The sequence below is a fragment of the Tamandua tetradactyla genome, chromosome X (assembly GCF_023851605.1).
Source record: "Tamandua tetradactyla isolate mTamTet1 chromosome X, mTamTet1.pri, whole genome shotgun sequence".
Classification (NCBI taxonomy): Eukaryota; Metazoa; Chordata; class Mammalia; order Pilosa; family Myrmecophagidae; genus Tamandua; species Tamandua tetradactyla.
Window position 1 is genome coordinate 1258536 of NC_135353.1, and position 18949 is coordinate 1277484.

Consider the following 18949-nt stretch of genomic DNA (forward strand, 5'->3'; position numbering starts at 1 on the left):
GACCTCCAACTTCATTTTTCTTTCTCAGGTTATTTTTAGCTATTCGGGGCACCCTGCCCTTCCAGATAAATTCAGTTATTGTTTTTTCTATTTTTGGAAAGTATTTGGGATTTTAACTGGTATTACATTGAATCTGTAAATCAATTTAGGTGGAATTGACATCTTAGCTGTATTTAGTCTTCCAATCCATGAACATGGTATGCCCTTCCATCTGTTTAGGTCTTCTGTGATTTCTTTTAACAATTTCTTGTAGTTTTCTTTGTATAGGTCTTTGGTCTCTTTAGTTAAATTTATTCCTAATTATTTTATTTTTTTGTTTGCAATTGCAAATGGATTTTTTTTCTTGATTTCCCCCTCAGATTGTTCATTACTAGTGTATAGAAACACTACAGATTTTTGAGTGTTGATCTTGTAACCTGACACTTTGCTGTACTCATTTATTAGCTCTAGTAGTTTTGCTGTGGATTTTTTGGGGTTTTCTACATGTGTGTAAACAGTGAGAGTTTTACTCTTCCTCTCCAGTGATGGTGCCTTGTATTTCTTTTTTCTTGTCTAATTATTCTGGCTAGAACTTCCAACACAATGTTGAATAACAATGGTGATGGTGGACATCCTTGTCTTGTTCCTGATCTTAGGGGGAAAGTTTTCAGTTTTTCCCCATTGAGGATGATGTTAGCTGTGGGTTTTTGATATATTTCCTTTATCATTTTGAAGAAATTCCCTTCTATTCCTATCCTTTGAAGTGTTTTCAACAAAAAAAGGATATTGAATTTTGTCAAATGCCTTTTCTGCATCAATCGAGATGATCATGTGGTTTTTGTGCTTTGATTTATTGATATGGTGTATAACAGTAATTGATTTTCCTATGTTGATCCATCCTTGCACACCTGGGATGAATCCTACTTGGTCATGGTGTATAATTCTTTTACTGTGCTTCTGGATTCGATTTGCAGGAATTTTATTGAGGATTTTTGCATCTATATTCATTAGAGAGATTGGTCTGTAATTTTCTTTTCTTGTAATATGTTGTCTGGCTTTGGTATTAGGGTGATGTTGGCTTCATAGAATGAGTTAGGTAGCCTTCCTTCTTCTTCAATTTTTTTGAAGCATTTGAGCAGGATTGGTACTAATTCTTGAGTGTTTGGTAGAATTCACATGTGAAACCATCTGGTCCTGGAATTTTCTTTTTGGAGAGCTTCTTAATGACTGATTAAATTTCTTTACTTCTGATTGGTTTGTTAAGTTCATCTGTTTCTTCTTGGGTCAATATTGGTTGTTCATGCCTTTCTAGGAAGTTGTCCATTTCATCTACATTGTTGAGTTTATTAGCATAAAGTTGTTCATAGTATCCTCTCATTGCCTCCTTTATTTCTGCAGAGTCAGTAGTTATGTCTTCTCTTCCATTTCTGTTTTTATTTATTTGCATCCTCTCTCTCCTTCTTTTTGTCAACCTCCCTAAGGGGCCATTCTGCCAGTTCATGTCTTTTGATTGGGGAGTTTAACCCATTAACATTTAGTGTTATTACTGTACAGGCAGTACTTTCTTCTACCATTTTGCCTTTTGGATTTTATATGTCATATCTAATTTTTCTCCTTTTTACCTTTACTTATAGTCTTCATTTCTACACTCTTCTCCACACCTCTCTCTCCTGTCTTTTCCTATGTCTCTAGTGCTCCCTTTAGTATTTCTTGCAAAGCTGGTCATTTGGTCACAGATTCTCTCAGTGATTTTTTTGTCTGAATGTGTTTTAATTTCCCCCTCATTTTTGAAGGACAGTTTTGCTGGATATAGAATTCTTGGTTGGCAGCTTTTCTCTTTTAGTAACTTAAGTATATCATCCCATTGTCTTTTTGCCTCCGTGGTTTGTGCTGAGAAATCTATGCCTAGTCTTATTGGGCTTCCCTTGTATGTCATGGATTGCTTTTCTCTTGCTGCTTTCAAGATTCTCTCTTTCTCTTTGACATCTGACATTCTGATTAGTAAGTTTCTTGGAATATGTCCATTTGGATTTATTCTGTTTGGGACATGCTGCACTTCTTGGATCTGTAATTTTAAGTCTTTCTTAAGAGTTGGGAAATTTTCAGTGATAATTTCCTCCATTAGTTTTTCTCCTCCTTTTCCATTCTGTTCTCCTTCTGGGACACCCACAATACATATATTTGCGTGCTTCATGTTGTCATTCAATTCCCTGAGTCCTTGCTCATATTTTTCCATGCTTTTCCCTATATTTTCTTTTGCTTGTCAGACTTCAGATGTCCCATCCTATAGTTCACTAATCCTATCTTCTGCCTCTTGAAATCTGACATTGTAGGTTTCCATTCTTTTTTCATCTCTTCTACTGTGCCTTTCATTCCCGTGAGTTGTGATTTGTTTTTTCAGACTTTTGATTTCTTGTTTTTGTTCATTCCTTGCCTTCCTTATATCCTCCCTCAATTCATTGATTTGATTTTTGATGAAGTTTTCCATGTCTGTTCAAACATTCTGAATTAATTGTTTCAACTCCTGTATCTCATTTGAATTGTTGGTTTGTTCCTTTGACTGGGCCATTTCTTCAATTTTCCTAGTATGATTCGTTACTTATTGCTGGTGTCTAAGCATTTAATTACCTTAATTAGTTTATTCTGGAGATCGTTTTCAGTTTTTTACCTAGGATTTTCTTGCTGGATGACTTTGTTGTCTATCTGTTCTTTGACATTCAGTTCAGCTTATTCTAGACCTCTAACTTAGGTTTTGTTTAACAGATCAGGATTTTTCAGTTCTTGTTTTCTTGTTTCTTGCCCTGCTGGTATGGTGCCTTCCCCACCCCCACCCCCCACTTAGGAGGGTCTACTTAGGTGTCATAGACCCCAGCCAGATTTTCCCAGACCAAACTGGCCTCCTCTCAGGATGAAAGAGTCACCTCTGTCAGTTTTCCCTGAGGGTGAAACCTAGCAGGTTGAAAGGCTTTCCTGTGAAGCCTTTGGACTGTGTGTTTTTCCTATCCTGCCCAGTATGTGGTGCTTGTCTGCCTGTGGGTCCCACCAGCATAAGGTGATGCTCTACCTTTAACTTCAGCAGACTCTCCCTGCTGGGGGTGTGGTGGAGAAGAGGAGAGGTTGTAGGCTGGCTTTAATTGCTTCACTTTTCCAGGCCCTGGGGTCTGAATTCCTTGAGGGAGGGGTTCCACCTGATGTGGGGTCCACACCTCTCCCAGGGAAGGCACAGGCTGCAGACAAACTTTCATACAAGCTTAATTCTGCCTATGCCTGGGGAGTTGGAGCCCAAGAATCCTTGCAGCTGTATAGAAAGAGTAGTCAAGCCAGAAACACAGCCACAGGAAAGAAAAAGAAAAATCCTTTTCAGAGCAGGGCCCCCATTTTTCGGGTTTGCCAATCAAGAGCTTATGTTGATATGTTGCTTTGTGTATCTCCAGGTCCTATTGCCCCCTCCTTTCCTTCAGGGCCCAAACTCTTTCAAGTATTATGTGCTATCTGATAAAAAAAACCTCTTTTTTTTTCTTTTTTCTTTTTCATCAGCCCTGCCTCCTCTGTGCTGTGGCAAAAACCAGCAACTTCAGCTTTTACTCGACGTTCAGCTGATCTGGGTGCCTATTTTTAGTAGTCAGAATTTGTTAATTAATTCCACAATTGGAGTTTGGTTGTGCTCAATCCCTGCTGCTGGTAAAGTCTCTTTCCTTTTCCCTATGGGAAGCAGCCTGTGGGGGACGGACGCTGGCCACTGCAGCTTGGGGAACTCACGGTTCTGGGGGGGCTCGCAGCTGGTCCAGCTGGTCTAGAGTGGGATATGCTGTGTCTGGTTACTGATGTGGTTCCAGCAGTTGTTCTGTCCTGTTCCTGGCTGTTTACTAGCTGCTCTGGAGGACAAACTAAATCTCACACCTCACTAAGCCACCATCTAGCTCCAATTGAAAATCATGTTCTTATATGTAATCTACTCTTGTGGATATGAACCCATTGTAACTTGGGCCTTTTGCTGAGACTACTTCAGTTATGGTGTGATGCATCTCAGTCAGAATGGGTCTTAATCCTCTTACTGGAGTCCTTCATAAACAAGAAGCTGAACTCAGCAGATCCTGGAAGAGAAACCAATGATGCCACCATGAGCCTTGCCATGTGGCAGAGGAGCCGAGGATCACTAGCAGGCAGTCTTTGAGAAGAATTTATTGCCTTGATTTGGACATTCTCTTGGCCTCAAACTGTAAGCTAATAAATTCCCTTTGTTTAAAACCAACCCATTTCAAGGTATCTACTTTAAGCAGCCTGAGAAATTAAAACACCCGCCATGTGCCTTGTTGAGATCATGTCACAACCATTAGGGTGGCTGTTATTAAAGTGAAAATGACAAGCATTGGCAAGGATGTGGAGAAATTGAAAACCTCCTTTGTTGGTGGTGGGAATGTAAAATGGTGTAGCCACTGTGAGAAACAGAAAGTTAAACATAGAATTGCCAGATAACCTGGCAATTCCACTCATAATTATATACCCCAAAGAATTTAAAGCAGGGACTCAGATATTTGTAGAACAATGGTGATTGCAGCATTATTCACAATAGCCAAAAGGTGGAAGCAACGGAAGTGTCCATCAATGGATGGATAAACACAATGTGGTCTATGCATATAAGGGAATATTATTAAGCTATATAAAATAGTGAAGTGCTGGTATATGCTATAATATGGGTGGACCTTGAAGACATCATGTTGAGTGAAAGAAACCAGATACAAAGGACAAATATTGTATGATTTCTCTTATAAAAAATATATTGAATAAGCAAATTCATGAAGACAGAAAGAAGAGTGGTTACCAAGTGTGGGGGTAGGGAGCAATAGGGTTTGCTAATGAGTATTAGTGTTAGTTTGGGAAGGTGAAAATAGTCTGGAAATAGTTTTAGAATGCCAAGTTTGTGGCAATGTTATATAACAATAGAAAATTAATATACTTCCTGATATATTGAATCTTTTAACATTATAAAATGTTGTCTTTTCTTCTAGTAATATTTCTTGTCATAAAGTTATTTTGCCTGATAGTAATGTGGCTATTTTAGCTCTCTTTTGGTTACTGTTTGCATGGTATATATTTTCCATTATTTTACTTTCAGCCTCTTTGTGCTTTGAATCTAAAATATATTTTTTGCAGACAGTAAATTATTGGATATTACTTTACATTTTTTTTGTTAAAATTGTGTTATATATATATATATATAACATAAAATTTGCCATTTTAACAATTTTTAAGTGTACAATTCAGTAGTACTAATTAATTACATTCACAATGTTGTGCAACCTTCACCATTATCTATTTCCAAAACTTTTTCATCAGCCCAAACAGAAACTCTGTACCCATAAACAATAACTTTCCACTCACCACTCCTGAGCCCTTGGCAACCTCTAATCTAGTTTCTGTCTCTATAAACTTGCCTTTCATTGTAAGTGGAATCATACAATATTTGTACTTTTGAGTCTGATTTATTTATCTTAGCATAATGTTTGCCAGGTTTTCCATCTTATAGTATATATATATCAGAACTTTGTTCCTTGTATGGCAGAATAATAGTCCATTTAGACATTTTAGATAATTTATTGTACCAAGTTGATATACCATATGTTGTTGACTTATCAGTAGATAGATATTTGAATTGTTCCTCTCATTTTCTTTTGTTCCTCTCTTCTTCCTTTAGTGACTTTATCCAGTAAAAATATCCTTCAAAATGGAGGTGAAATAGACATTCACAGACAAAAACTGAGAGATTTCATTGGTAACAGTTCTGCCTCACAAGAAATACTAAGATTGTTTAAACAATGATTTTGACACTGTTCAGTTTATAATATGTATAAATATATCACATCTAACAATAATAGCACAAAAGTTGGGGGAAGAAATAAAGTTATATTGGAGCAAAGTTGCTATGCTTTACTGGAATTAACTATTAACCTGATAGGTGCATATTGTAATCCCTAGAACAACCAGTAAGGAAAAAAAAAACACCAAAAAAATGGGTAGAAAATCAATAGAAGAATTAAAAATGGTGCACTAAAAAATTTTAACACAAAAGAAGGCACTTAAAGTTTTTCTAAATAAGATTCAAAATCCATATGTAAATTTGACTACATACAATTTAAAAGTACTTCTATATGGCAAGAAAGACAATAAACAAGGAAGCAGTTGAGAAACTGGAAAAATATTTGCAATACATATAACACATAAGTGGCTATTACTGGTATTATATGGAAAATTGTTAAAATTGGGAGAAAAAATAAGAAAAAAAATTGGGGAAAATACATTGACAGACAATTCATTAAAAAGAAAAATGAACCTTAGGAAAAGATGCTCAACTTCACTCATCATAAGAAAATTGTAAAATAAAACTAAACTGAGATACCATTTCTCCCTATTCTAATGGCAAAAATTTAAAAAGTAGTCTGATGGCAGGACCGTGGAGTAACAGACACGCTCACACATTGCTGGTGGTAATGTAAATGCATGCAATCCTTGTTGAGGGTAATTTGGCAATATCTATCAAAATTATATATGCATTTACTTTTTAAAAACATTTTTTGTTTTATATATATATCTCACAATTCCCCATTTAACTTTCCAAGTTTACAATTCAGTGGTATCAATTACATTCACAATATTGTGCTACCATCAACATCCATTACCCAAACTTTTTCATCACCTCAAACAGAAACTCTGTACTCATTAGGCAATAACTCCCCATTCCCCCAGCAATCACACTTCCATGAATTTACCCTGAAAGTATACTTCTAACAATATGAAAATTCACATGCACAGGGTAATTCATTGCAAGATATTGGAAAGAACTGAAATGCCCATCGAATGAAGCAGCTGTAAAAAGGAACTAGGAATATCTCTGTGAACTGATGTGGAATGATTTCCAAGATTGTTGCTAAGTAAAAAAACAAAGTGCGAAAGAAAGAAGAATAAATAAGAAAATATACCTATACCTACTTATTTGAGCAAGAGGAAATACAGGATGGATAAACAAAAAACTAGTGATATTGGTTGCTCACAGGGCATTGGTATGATTGGGGAGTAGAGGATAGAGGGAATTGTGGTGAATGACCTTTTCTGAATATACCTTTTTGTATAATTCTGACTTCTGGAACTCTGGTGATGTTTTACACACTCATAAGAATATTCACAAGGATGGGGTAAATCCCAAAATTGAATACAAACTAACAAATGAACTGAACATATTTGGAATAATAACATAACCATACTAAATGGGGAAGAAAAAAATTCAAGAAACTTTTGAGCACAGTATTTGGACTGTATAACACCAGGCTAAATACATAAAGAGCTAAACAAACATGAACTCTTAGTAGGCTTCTTTTTTCTGTTTTATATTCAATGTGTTTTATTTCTTTTGTGTGTGTGCTTATTAACTTTTTTATTTAAAATTTTTTAAACATAACAACATACAAACACGAACATTCTTACCATATGTTCATTCCATTCTTGTTATATAATCAATAACTCACAATATCATCACATAGTTGTATATTCATCACCATGATCATTTCTTAGAGCATTTGCATCAATTCAGAAAGATAAATAAAAAGAAAATAGGAAAAAACTTACACATACCATACGCCTTTCCCCTCCCTCTCATTGACTGCTAGTATTTCCATCTACCCAATATATTTTAGCCTTTGTTTCACCTATTTTTTCTATACCCCTTACCACTCCCTTTCATTGATCACTAGCATTTCAATCTACTATATTTATTTTAACATTTGTTCCCCCGATTATTTATTTTTATTCCATATGTTTTACTCGTCTGTTGATAAGGTAGATAAAAGGAGCATCAGATACAAACAAGGCTTTCACAATCACACAGTCACATTGTGAAAGCTATATCATTATACAATCATCTTCAAGAAACATGGCTACTGGAACACAGCTCTACATTTTCAGGCAGTTCCCTCCAGCATTTCCATTACATCTTGACTGACAAGGTGATTTCTATTTAATGCGTAAGAGTAACCTCCAGGATAACCTCTCGACTCTGTTTGGAATCTCTCAGTCATTGACACTTTGTCTCATTTCACTCTTCCCCTTCTTGGTCGAGAAAGTTTTCTCAACCCCTTGATGCTGAGTCTCAGCTCATTCTAGGGTTTTTCTCAATCCCTTGATGCTGCATCCCGGCTCATTCTAGGATTTCTGTCCCATGTTGCCAGGAAGGTCCACACCCCTGGGAGTCATGTCCCACATAGACAGGGGAAGTGTGGTGAGTTTGCTTGTTGTGTTGGCTGAAAGAGATCTCCATTTATGGTATGTGTGAAGGGTTATTCCAGCTTCAGAGCTCCTCATAGGGTTGGACAGATGATGACAGGGAAGTCATTGGGTCTGTACTGCAGCCAGGATTCTCTTTCTGCCTTCCCTTCCATTCCCTAACCCACACTCCTTTCCATTCCCTTCCCTGCTCTTCCCCAGGGGTTGAGTCTGATAATAGTCTAAATAAACTTCCTGTACACTAATCTGCATCTCAGGGTCTGCTTACCAAAAGAATCTAACCTGTGATATTAGTTCATATTTAAATATGCTCTGTCATCTGTGTCTAAAAATCTCCATGGTACTATCCTTGGCATAGACCTATATGGCTTTTAGTTATTTAATAACATTATTTGGTGACTGTTATCATTGGGTGAACTTCTCCCTTTAGTTCATTTGTCCCATCTCATGACCACACCAAGACTGGTGTCTTTCCACACTCATCAACTCCTCCTTAGTTTGTTACCTTTCCACTTTTTTCCATTGCTAGCAGCCCACCAGTGTCTCCATGGTTCTGCTGAGTCTACTCCACCCACTTTGTCCTAAGTTTCCACCAATTTCTAACAAGACACACGTCTCCAGAAATAGGCAAGTTGACATGTGGTTAGCAATAATTTCTGGCTAAAATGTTTGCCAGGGCAAGATCGAGGAGCAGAGGAACAACAGCACACAGAGACAATTTTTTCCCTCTGAAGAAAGAATCAAACACAAAGGATAAAGAAACTACATGCTAAGACAGAGAAAGGCAAAGCCTAGGCAGAGCATCAAGCCCTAATCCAGTGGGACATGGTTCAGGGTAGGACTGTATTCAAAGGGACATAAGAGCATCAGCGCTGCCCAAGCGTGCATCCTAAGTCTGAGATGAGTCTATATAGGACAATATATACTTCCCCAGCCTTTTCTATTAGAGTGAAAAGTTTCCATTACAGCAGAAACACGTGATTTATTTGCCTGAATCAGTTTCAGGATAACCTGCATAGCAAGTGACAAAATGTTCCAGGATTCATAGTTTTTGCTCCTTCCTAACTCTTGTGGGGGTTTTGTTTGTGAATTTCCCTTGGGATTTGATATATAAAGCCTGCCAAATATATTTGGCAACAATGTCCTTGACATGGACTGTTATTTCACATTTTATCTAAAATCAATCGGAAAACCTATTATATTCCCTGACCTTTGCTTATAAGAACCTAAGCATCTGCAGGAACAGATAATATAAAACTGAATTTCCCCAGATGTTTATTTCAGAACCTTGGCAGAGGCTGTCAGGATGTGTCCAGAGTCAGTTTGTCCTGTTAAATCAATATCACAATAATCTAGACTGTAAAATGGTATCAGCAGAATAAAAAATTCTATCTTTCTCCTGGTAAATATATGTGACTGTCTACGCAACAACAAAAAGATAACAGATTTATTCCATTTATTCAGTTTTATACTCAAACTCTTATTTACTGTGCCTCAGGAGAAATGCTAGATGGATACTACAATACAAAGCACAGTATTTTAAATGCAATTATCTCATTACTTGTTAAGAAAGACCAATGTTAATAGATAAGAGACTATTTGTTCATGTTCATATCTTGCCAGCACTGGGATGGTCAATGATAGAGGCTGTCTGATGTTAATTGCTGGAGTCATTTTGCCTTTGTTGTTTAATGCTTTTTCCATGGATATTCTCTGGTGGACACGAAGATCTTTGTATTTTGTGTTCACGTCTATATACCTACCTACTTTCATGCCTCTTCTTACACTGTGCTCACTTCCACACAGCCACTCACTCATGTGTACCTAACCCAGGCATCTTTGTCCCTGATCCTCTAGTCTTTCTCCTTCTATGCCCATGACTAGACAGTTAAGGCATGCGTTACTGTCTATTAGTCTGTTTATAGTTGAACCTCGGGTCATTTCTCTTTCTACACAAAGTGGACAACCAGCAGCATTGACTAAGGTTTGGCCCATTGGAGGGATTTTCCTTCACCACTGTCCCGCAAAGCCACCCAGGTGGAGCTGTAGGATAACAGCACTCAGTTTTTGGCTTGCGCCCACATATCAAGCTGGCCCATCTGTAAGTCAAGCTCAGGTGTGTTTTCTTTTCCAGCAGCTGGTCAACAGAGATTTCCCATCTGACCATGGGTGTGGCCTGAAGTAACGGTGAACAAGATGGGGGTCAGAAAACCTGCTCATGTAGCCTGCATGTACCCTCTGCTCTATTCATTCCACCATAAATCTTATTGGAATAGTCAGCCAATAGCTTTCTGCTCCCATTCAGGGAGTCTCATTGAGAGAGTTCTGCTCAAAACAATGAAAATTTCAGCAAATTTGATGCTATATTCCATGAAGGGTATGAATATGAATGTAGGTTGGTCAGTTTATCCTCATGCCTTCAACAGATTTTACTTTATGGGAATTAATCCAAAACTGCTAGGTGAAGGCTCACCATTTCATAGATCCCTTCTGGATTTTACCTTTCCTTGACTTCAATATTGTTAATAAAGCCGCACTTTGTGAGTGGCTGTCTAAAATATTTATGTCTGTCCCTCGACTTTCATCCATTCTTTGCATTCTGTGTTTGGCATGGTTCCTATAATAGCATGAGACAGGGTTTACTCTTTCTGCAATCTGATGCATTTTTATTTTTCACTAACATAGCTCATACATACATCTCTGGCCCAAATCTCTTGTCAGAGCTCCATGTGGACAAATCCAGAGATTTACTGCATATTCACCATAGCACCTCTGTAGTTTTGACTGGGTGGAGGGTAATTATGAGGCAACCTTCCAGAACCAAATGCAGCCCCTGCAGCCATTTACCATCAGGGTACCAGTCTTCTTCTATGGTATCATTTCTCAGGGCAGAGCTGTGTTTTCAGAAGCCAGCTAGAGACTGACCTGGAGAGAGAGGAACAGGAAAAGAGGGTACAAGTCTTCTCAATATTAATGTTGCTGGTCTGTTTTTCCATCCATGTCTGTCGCCCTCTGTTCTTAAAGCTCATTTGGTAGAGATTTCTCACTGAGAGAGCAAAGAGTTTTGAGCCTCTCTTTCCCAGATCTTGGGCCCAAAATTAACATTGTGCCTGGCACATACTGGGAACTCTATAAATATTTATTGAGTGACTGACTGAATAAATCGGAAATACTCTGTCCAGTTGCCAAACGTGTGTGTTTGCTGTGGTGATACCAGTAATCCCCCTGCCATTCTGGAGGGTCTCTCTTCCCTCTATTGCCAATCCTTTAGGTTTGAACCTCTGAACTTCATCTTAGCACCCTGGTTCTCTGAGACAACTGCTGCAGAGTATAAAGGCCTTTGGACTTTGTCAAGGGGCAATTTCTCCAGTTCCCTTGTGAGCTGCCCACATTTTTAAGAGGCATCTGCGGGAATGAAAGTCCTGGGTTTACACCCCCACATTCCTGGCTCCTGGTTCTTCTCTGGATGTTCCTCCATTCCCTGCAAAATCAATCACAAGGTCCTGCTGTAGTAGTCCCTACTTGGCTCTGAAATTCTTAAGCCTCTGCGTCCTGCTTGCTGGGGAGGTTTTCTCCTTGTTCCCACATTTTGCCCAACTGGAGAACCCCACCCAGCAGATTTCTGCTTGGCTTTCTCATTCTGTTGGCCTCTTCATGCTTAGTGCTGTCCTGTTTCCTCTTCTGGGGATTCTGTGACTGTTTTTAGGCACACATGTTTGTTATCCTAACATGCTTCATCAGATTTTGCCTTTTGGAGCACTCCACGGTGAGAGAGATGAAATAATTCAGTTCTGACTCTCACAAACATTTGTTCTCACAAATCCTACCCACCTTCACCCCCCCACCTCCCACCCCAAGAGTTGAAAATTTTTAGACAGGAGACACCCTTCTGTCATCAGTCCAACATGTAAGCCAGGCCTGGACTTGACATTATGTGGCCCTGCCTGGCTCCCTTCTCCATTAACTCCCAGGCAAGATTTCTTATAGTATATGCTATTGCCTCGCGATCCATATTTAAGCACTGTGTCTTTTGGGAAAAAAACTCAATGGTTCATGCTCAAAAACTCTGTGCTTACCTTCTCTGTCCCTCATCAAAGTGCTCCAATGTAAATCTCTCTCTGAGCTTTCTAACTGATATGTATAAGATGCCTTCAAGGTCTCTTCACCTAGACATTCCATAGGCACCTCAAATTCAACTTATTTTCCCCCCTACATCTGTCACTTGATGTCAATGATATAAGGTACCCCAGTCTTCTGTCAGATAGGGATGATATCACCCTATCATCCTACTCATACTGTTCTTTGATTTGTCTATGGTCTTGATGCAGCCTTCCCCTTGTTCTCCATCTCCTGAGACCCCCCTTGTTCTCCACCTCAACTTGTGACCTCTAGAACTGTTTATTGTTCCATAACCAGCAAATTCTTTCCCTTCCACCTCTACATACACAGACATACACACACATTCCTATCCCAACCCACCCACAATCTCTTTTCTGAGTGTTCATGCCTTTACTCAACCCTGGCTCTCCCCTGCAACCCAGTCTAAGTTGCCCATCCTCCCAGAAACTACCCATTTCAGGCCCTGGAGGAGGGGTGGATGTCCTCCTTGTTCCCCATTGCTGCTCTTAACTCACTGCTTCATCTTCTTCAAGTACTGGTTGCTATCACCTTCAGATCTCACAGTCATCCCCTCCCTTGTTCCTAGATCACTGTGTTGTGTTCATGCCCTACCCTGTCATCATTCTCAGTGATGTCAGCATCCCAGTGGATGTCCCATCAGACATCCAGGCCTCTCTGTTCCTTGATATCCTCACCTCCAAAGATGTGCCCCAGTCTTTTTTATACCTATTGTGCCATTGTAATTATATCCCCACCTTTCACTTCCACAATTGACCCGTAGCCCTGCCCACCCCTCTGTAAATAGCCCCTTCATTAAACCCTCTTCCCACTGCCAGATCAGCTGCCATTTATCTCCTGCTGGGATCCTGACAGATTCCCTATCAATACATATATGACTCACAAGTTTATATTGCTAACTTTTACCACCAAACCTCTTTCTCTTCTTTTGTCCCTTATCTCATCTTTGATACCCTCTCTTTCAACTCTGCTTTACAGTCCAATCCACTAATAATTGGGTAATTTGGATTATTTGAGAAGATGAGAATAAGCATTAATGGAGGATTAAATGTGAATTATGGTTCCTGGTACAAGTAGTCTCAATATGCATAAGTCCTCATGGGAAGGTAATTTTCTCTGTTTATTCCTGGTATCCTTAAGAAAAGAAGTATACTTTTAGGTACATACTGACAAAATTTGAATTCAAGGCACTGAGATGAAAGTTTTAGTCTATTTTAGAGATGAAATTGAAGTATGCTGTGGTTATCTATGCTTTGATAAAATATTTTTTGACTGCTTCAGTATATAGGTATTGATTTTATGGTTCATCTTATTATATGGCACCTAACCTATCAGCTGACTTCTGAAAACAGTGTTTTAGTTTGAAGGATGTTAGAGATTCATATACAACTTTCAATTTTCCTTGTTGACAGTCAAGGAGGGTGGGATGGAAGCATTACTTCCATCTGCTTTTCAAAGTGGGTTAAAAGAAGGATCCACCAAAACAAATGACTTTTTCCTTTTTTTCACAGATTCCCTCCCAGAGTACCAAGATCTTTTCCATTCAACACCTCAGTCATGTACAAAAAGACAGTGTTTGTTGAGTTCACGGATCACCTTTTCAACATTGCCAAGCCAAGACCACCCTGGATGGGTAAAGAAAACAGTACTGAATGTTAATTATGACAATAGATATCTTATTTCCTAGCGAAGATTCCCCAGTCTTGGGGCTGCAGTTAAAGCGAGCAGCTGCCAAGGACAATGTTCTTTTGGCCAGCCTTCCCTTACTATCTTCTCTTGCAGAAATAAGAGGAAACTTCTGAATTAAGAGCTATGCATTCATTCCTTTATATTGACTGAACTTACTTCATCTTTTTTTCTGAATCCCCCTCCTCTGCTTGTCCTCTAAATGTTCCAGGGCTTGGTCCTAGGTTCCTTTCCTTTTCTCTCTACCTTCAATCCCTAGATGATCTTGTCATAGCATCAAAATATCATCTAAAGCTAATAACTTCCAAATATATGTTTTCAGTCTAGATTACTCTCCTGAACTCCAAACACTTACTTGATACCTCCACTTTGATGTCAAATAGGCATGTAATAGGTTACTATAAAAAAGACATTTCTGTCTTGGAATTGTTGCTGATAACTATAGGTGACAAGTATTCTCATATTCTAAAGAAAGATGGGAGCCTAACTATACAGGACTTTCTCAGGTAGTGGTCAAAAATTATTTCTACAAGCCTTAGCTTATAATTCACCTATAGCCTACGTAAAGTAAGGCTAGCAGTTTATGAAAGAGTTTATACCTGAGGATTTCTTTGCAGAGCATTTCAAGCCCAGAGGCTGGGTAGAACTTTCCTTGATGACACATAAAAGACATTGGGCTATAGCGGAAGCTAACTGCACTTCCACTGTTAGGTGTGAGGCAATGAAGGTAACAGGACTAGACTTGTCTTAAAGAAGACACTGCCAGACCTAAGTGACCCCAAAAAGTAAAGGTCTATTTGGGTTACACTCTGTTCTAGCTTGCAAGCTGCTGGAATGTGATATACCAGAAACAGAACAGCTTTTAAAAAGGGGGAATTTATTAAGTTGCAAGTTTACAGTTGTAAGGCTGTGAAAATGTCCACGTTAAGGCAAGACTATGAAAATGTCCAAACTAAGGCATCCAGTAAAAGATACCTTCATTCAAGAAAGGTAGATGAAGTTCAGGGTTTCTCTCTCAGTTAGGAGGGCACATTATCTGCTAGATTTTTCTCCAGGCTTCTTCAGCAGCTTCCCTGGGGGTGCTTCCTTTATGCATTTCCAAAGGTCTCTGGCTGTGTAAGCTCTGTTGGCTCTTTCCAAAATGTTTCCTTCTTAAAGGGCTCCAGTAAGCAACCCCACCTTAAATGGGAAGAGATGCATCTTCATGGAAACCATATAATCAAAAGTTACCACCCACAATTGGGTGGGTCACATCTCCGTGGATAATCAAAAAGCTTCCACCCAGCAATATTGAATGAGGATTAAAGGATATGGCTTTTCTGGGGTACATAATAGCTTTAAACCAACACACTGCCAGAAGCAGAAACTGAAAGTTGAGATAAAAAAGATCAACACAATTAAAAAAAATAGTGGTCTGAGAAAATTAAAGTTATTTCATATTTTCATCCCACTGAATCCAGCCAATTTGATGAACTGTTTATAGGCATCTTGTATTTAGTATGTTCAGAAGACAGAGCTCTTGATTGCCCCTTAGACTTTCTGTCTCATTGCAAATGGCATGACTATCCACCAGTCGCATAAGCCAAAATCACAGTTCATATTTGAATCCTCTTTTTTTCCCTATCTCAACATCCAATCCATCAGCAAGTCCTGTTAACTTTTCCTCCAAAACAAGTCACAAATAAATCTTGCTTCTTGAAAATCCAAATTTTTCATCCAAACTCCTATGGCCTACAAAGTCCTCCATGTTATGCTCCTTGCCTACCTCTCTAAGTTTATTTTCTCTTACTCGTCTGCTCATTCACTTTGCTTCAGCCACATATTATTCAATAATGCCAAACTTGTTCCTGCCTCAGGACATCTGTATTGTTTTCTTTTTCTGCTTGAAAGCTCTTCTACTGATCTTTTTCTTTTTCAAGTGCTGCTTTTTAAAGTAAGTCAAATACTACCTCCCAGAGAGGCCCTTCCTGATCACTATACTTGAATTGTCTCCTTCCTCTTGCCTTATAATTATCTAGGTCACTATCATCTTTTATAACATTGATAACAGCCTGAAAATTTCTTGTTTATTTGTTTACTTCCTTAATGTCTCTAGAATATGACCTCCATGCGTTATCTGTTAACCACTGTATCTCCAGTGCCTAGCATAGTTCTTAGAATATAGTAGGAACAATATTTATTGAATGAATGTATGCATTGAATGAATTGCCAGAAATATTTCCTCAGAACAACCATGAGGCTGAGCTGGTGTTGGCAGTAAGCATATGCTACTTTTTATCAATAATCAATAATAAAATAATAAAAGAGTCCACGGTTACTTTGAGACTCTTGCTTTCAGAATAATAGGTTTTTAAGAGTGCCACATTAAAAGTGACCTTTTGGGGATATCTCATTCTCTCAGGTCTACTGGGTCCCACCATCCAGGCTGAGGTTTATGACACAGTGGTCATTACACTTAAGAACATGGCTTCGCATCCTGTCAGTCTTCATGCTGTTGGTGTATCCTACTGGAAAGCTTCTGAGGGTGAGTCAAATTTCCTCCTATTGTCCTGTCATCTTAGGGCTAGAAATTCCCTCCTGTTTTTCTGTCATCATAGGATGACACATTCCTGTCACACCAGGAATTGAGTATTCACTTGAGGGCTCCACCATTTATTCTCTCTACATCTCAGCTTCATTAATACAAAGAAGCAATCTGATCTGCTTGACTCATTTCAGGTATCCACCTCTATTCCAAATGACAGTGGCCAGGAGGATGGGCTCCCTCAGCACTCTCTAGAGAAGGGGTTCTAGATAGAAAGGGCAAACCGATAGGCCTAGTCACTATAGTGAACTGCCAAAGACATTTGTTTTATGAAGTCCAAGAAGTTTGGAATACTCCAGGGTTGATTATTTGAGAGAGGGTGAAAGAATTAATTTTCTTGCAAGGCATTGTGGTGGTTTGAAGCTATATGGACCCCAGAAAAACACATGTTCTTAATGTATTCCATTCCTGTGGGTTTGAAGCTACTGTAAGTAGAGCCTTTTGATGAGGCTACTTTAGCTAGGGTTTGACCCACCTCATTCAGGATGGGACTTAATCCTATTAACTGTAAGCTAATAAATTTCCATTGTTTAAGCCAACCCATTTCATGGTATCTGCTTTAAGCAATATAAGAAATGAAAACAGGCATTTTGATTTGAGACAACCATAGCTCCTCACTTCTATGAAAAGATCTTTCTAGAGCTCCAAAGATCTCTGCTTCCCCTGGGTCGCACAGACCTCTTTGATAAAACTGAGCATATTCTGGAAATTGATGTTGGTAACCTAGAGTGATAAAAACCCAGGAAAGGCAATAAAGAGGAAAAGGCATGGATTGAAGCAAGCACAATGAATTGGCCACTGATTATGGAAATATGGCATAACCACTTAGAGAAGAGCAAAGCACTGAGAGGAGCCAAGCTTTAATACAGTATCATCAGCAAATAGTTAAGCAGTTATTCTCATTCTTAGAAATTGAAAAATTCCTTCAAATATTTTGAGAGCCTACCTAAACATTATGTCTGTTTTGTTTATTGTCGTATCCTTAGCACATTACACGATGCCTATACTGGATGCTCAATACAAGAACAAGGATGTAATAGACATCAATTACATTTTCCTGCCTAGAATTACACATTTTTTCCCACCCCCATCCCTCTAGGAATTGCTTCTTATAAATATGTATTTAAAATGTAACCTGCCACTTTCTCAAAGCTTGTGCCTCCCTGATCACATTGGTTTGTCTAAGGGTGAGCAGTTCATCAAAGTATCCCGCTTCCTTGGCCATAGTTGATTGACCCAGAGATGGTTACCTTACCCAAGTTAGCCAATGAGAGATCTTCCCTCCTGTATGATTTTAAGATTTGCGAGAACTTTGAGATGAATTCCAGATACATGAAAAAATCAAGATTCCACTGGTTCATGGATTCCTTATGGTTCACAGATCCTATAGTAGTCTGTGGGCCTGTTCTTTTCTATTATATATATTCTTTACAGGCAGGTGGCAAAGGTAGGCAAAAGTTCTCTACCTTACCTACACTGACCATCCTACCCTGAACATCTAGGTATGTAATCAGAGAACAGGAACCATCACAAATCCAGAAGACCTGGGGTTGGCTTTATCTTACAGAGTCACAAATAATTGGAGTACAACATTGAGGAAATTTTCCAAAGATTAGTAGAGAAAAGGGTGGCCAACTCACTCTTTTCTTTTTCTTTTACACAAACAATGGGGAGAGATAAAATTTTAAAGTCACAAATATAAGAAGATGTATGTTCAAACTCTAGTTCAAGTTAAAATTCAACAGAAAAGCTAATAACCTGGAAGCCTTCCTTTCAAAATAGGACCTCAGTTGGCCACATTCCAGGAGAAGCATCTTATCCAATGAGGAGCCACCAGTCATAGAGTCTATCCTACACAGTCCAATATATGATAGCCTTGTGGCTGTTGAACATAAAAAAAGTGGCTAGTCCAAATTGAAATATACTATAAAATATATAACTGATTTCAGAAAGACATAGTATGAGAAAATACTGTAAAACATCACATTCATAGTTTTCTATTGATTACATGTTAAAATGATAACATTTTGGATATATTGGGTTAAATAAAATATATTATTAAAATTGATTTCACCTGTTTCTTTCTTACTTTTCTTAATGTGGCTACTAGAAAATTAAAAATTACATATGTGACTTACACTGTATTTCTACTTAACAGCACTCATCTGTACATTCCAAAAGAAATGTAGTTTATTATCTGATGAAACTGCTGTTCCTGATAGGGTATCTCATCTCAGATCTAGCAAACCAAGTTCTTCTGATCTAAGGAAAACTATGTCCATCCACTTC

The 18949-nt window shown here is 38.5% G+C and overlaps 1 protein-coding gene across 4 annotated transcripts in view; it reads left to right on the forward strand.

Annotated features, from left to right (window-relative positions):
- F8 (coagulation factor VIII) overlaps positions 1 to 18949 on the forward strand; it is a 298778-nt gene that overhangs the window by 16490 nt on the left and 263339 nt on the right. For all 4 annotated transcript variants that reach the window (XM_077144781.1, XM_077144780.1, XM_077144778.1 and 1 more), the window contains 2 exons: positions 13902 to 14023; positions 16478 to 16600. In XM_077144781.1, the coding sequence (XP_077000896.1) occupies positions 13902 to 14023; positions 16478 to 16600 (245 nt within the window). The remainder of the gene's footprint in view (positions 1 to 13901; positions 14024 to 16477; positions 16601 to 18949) is intronic.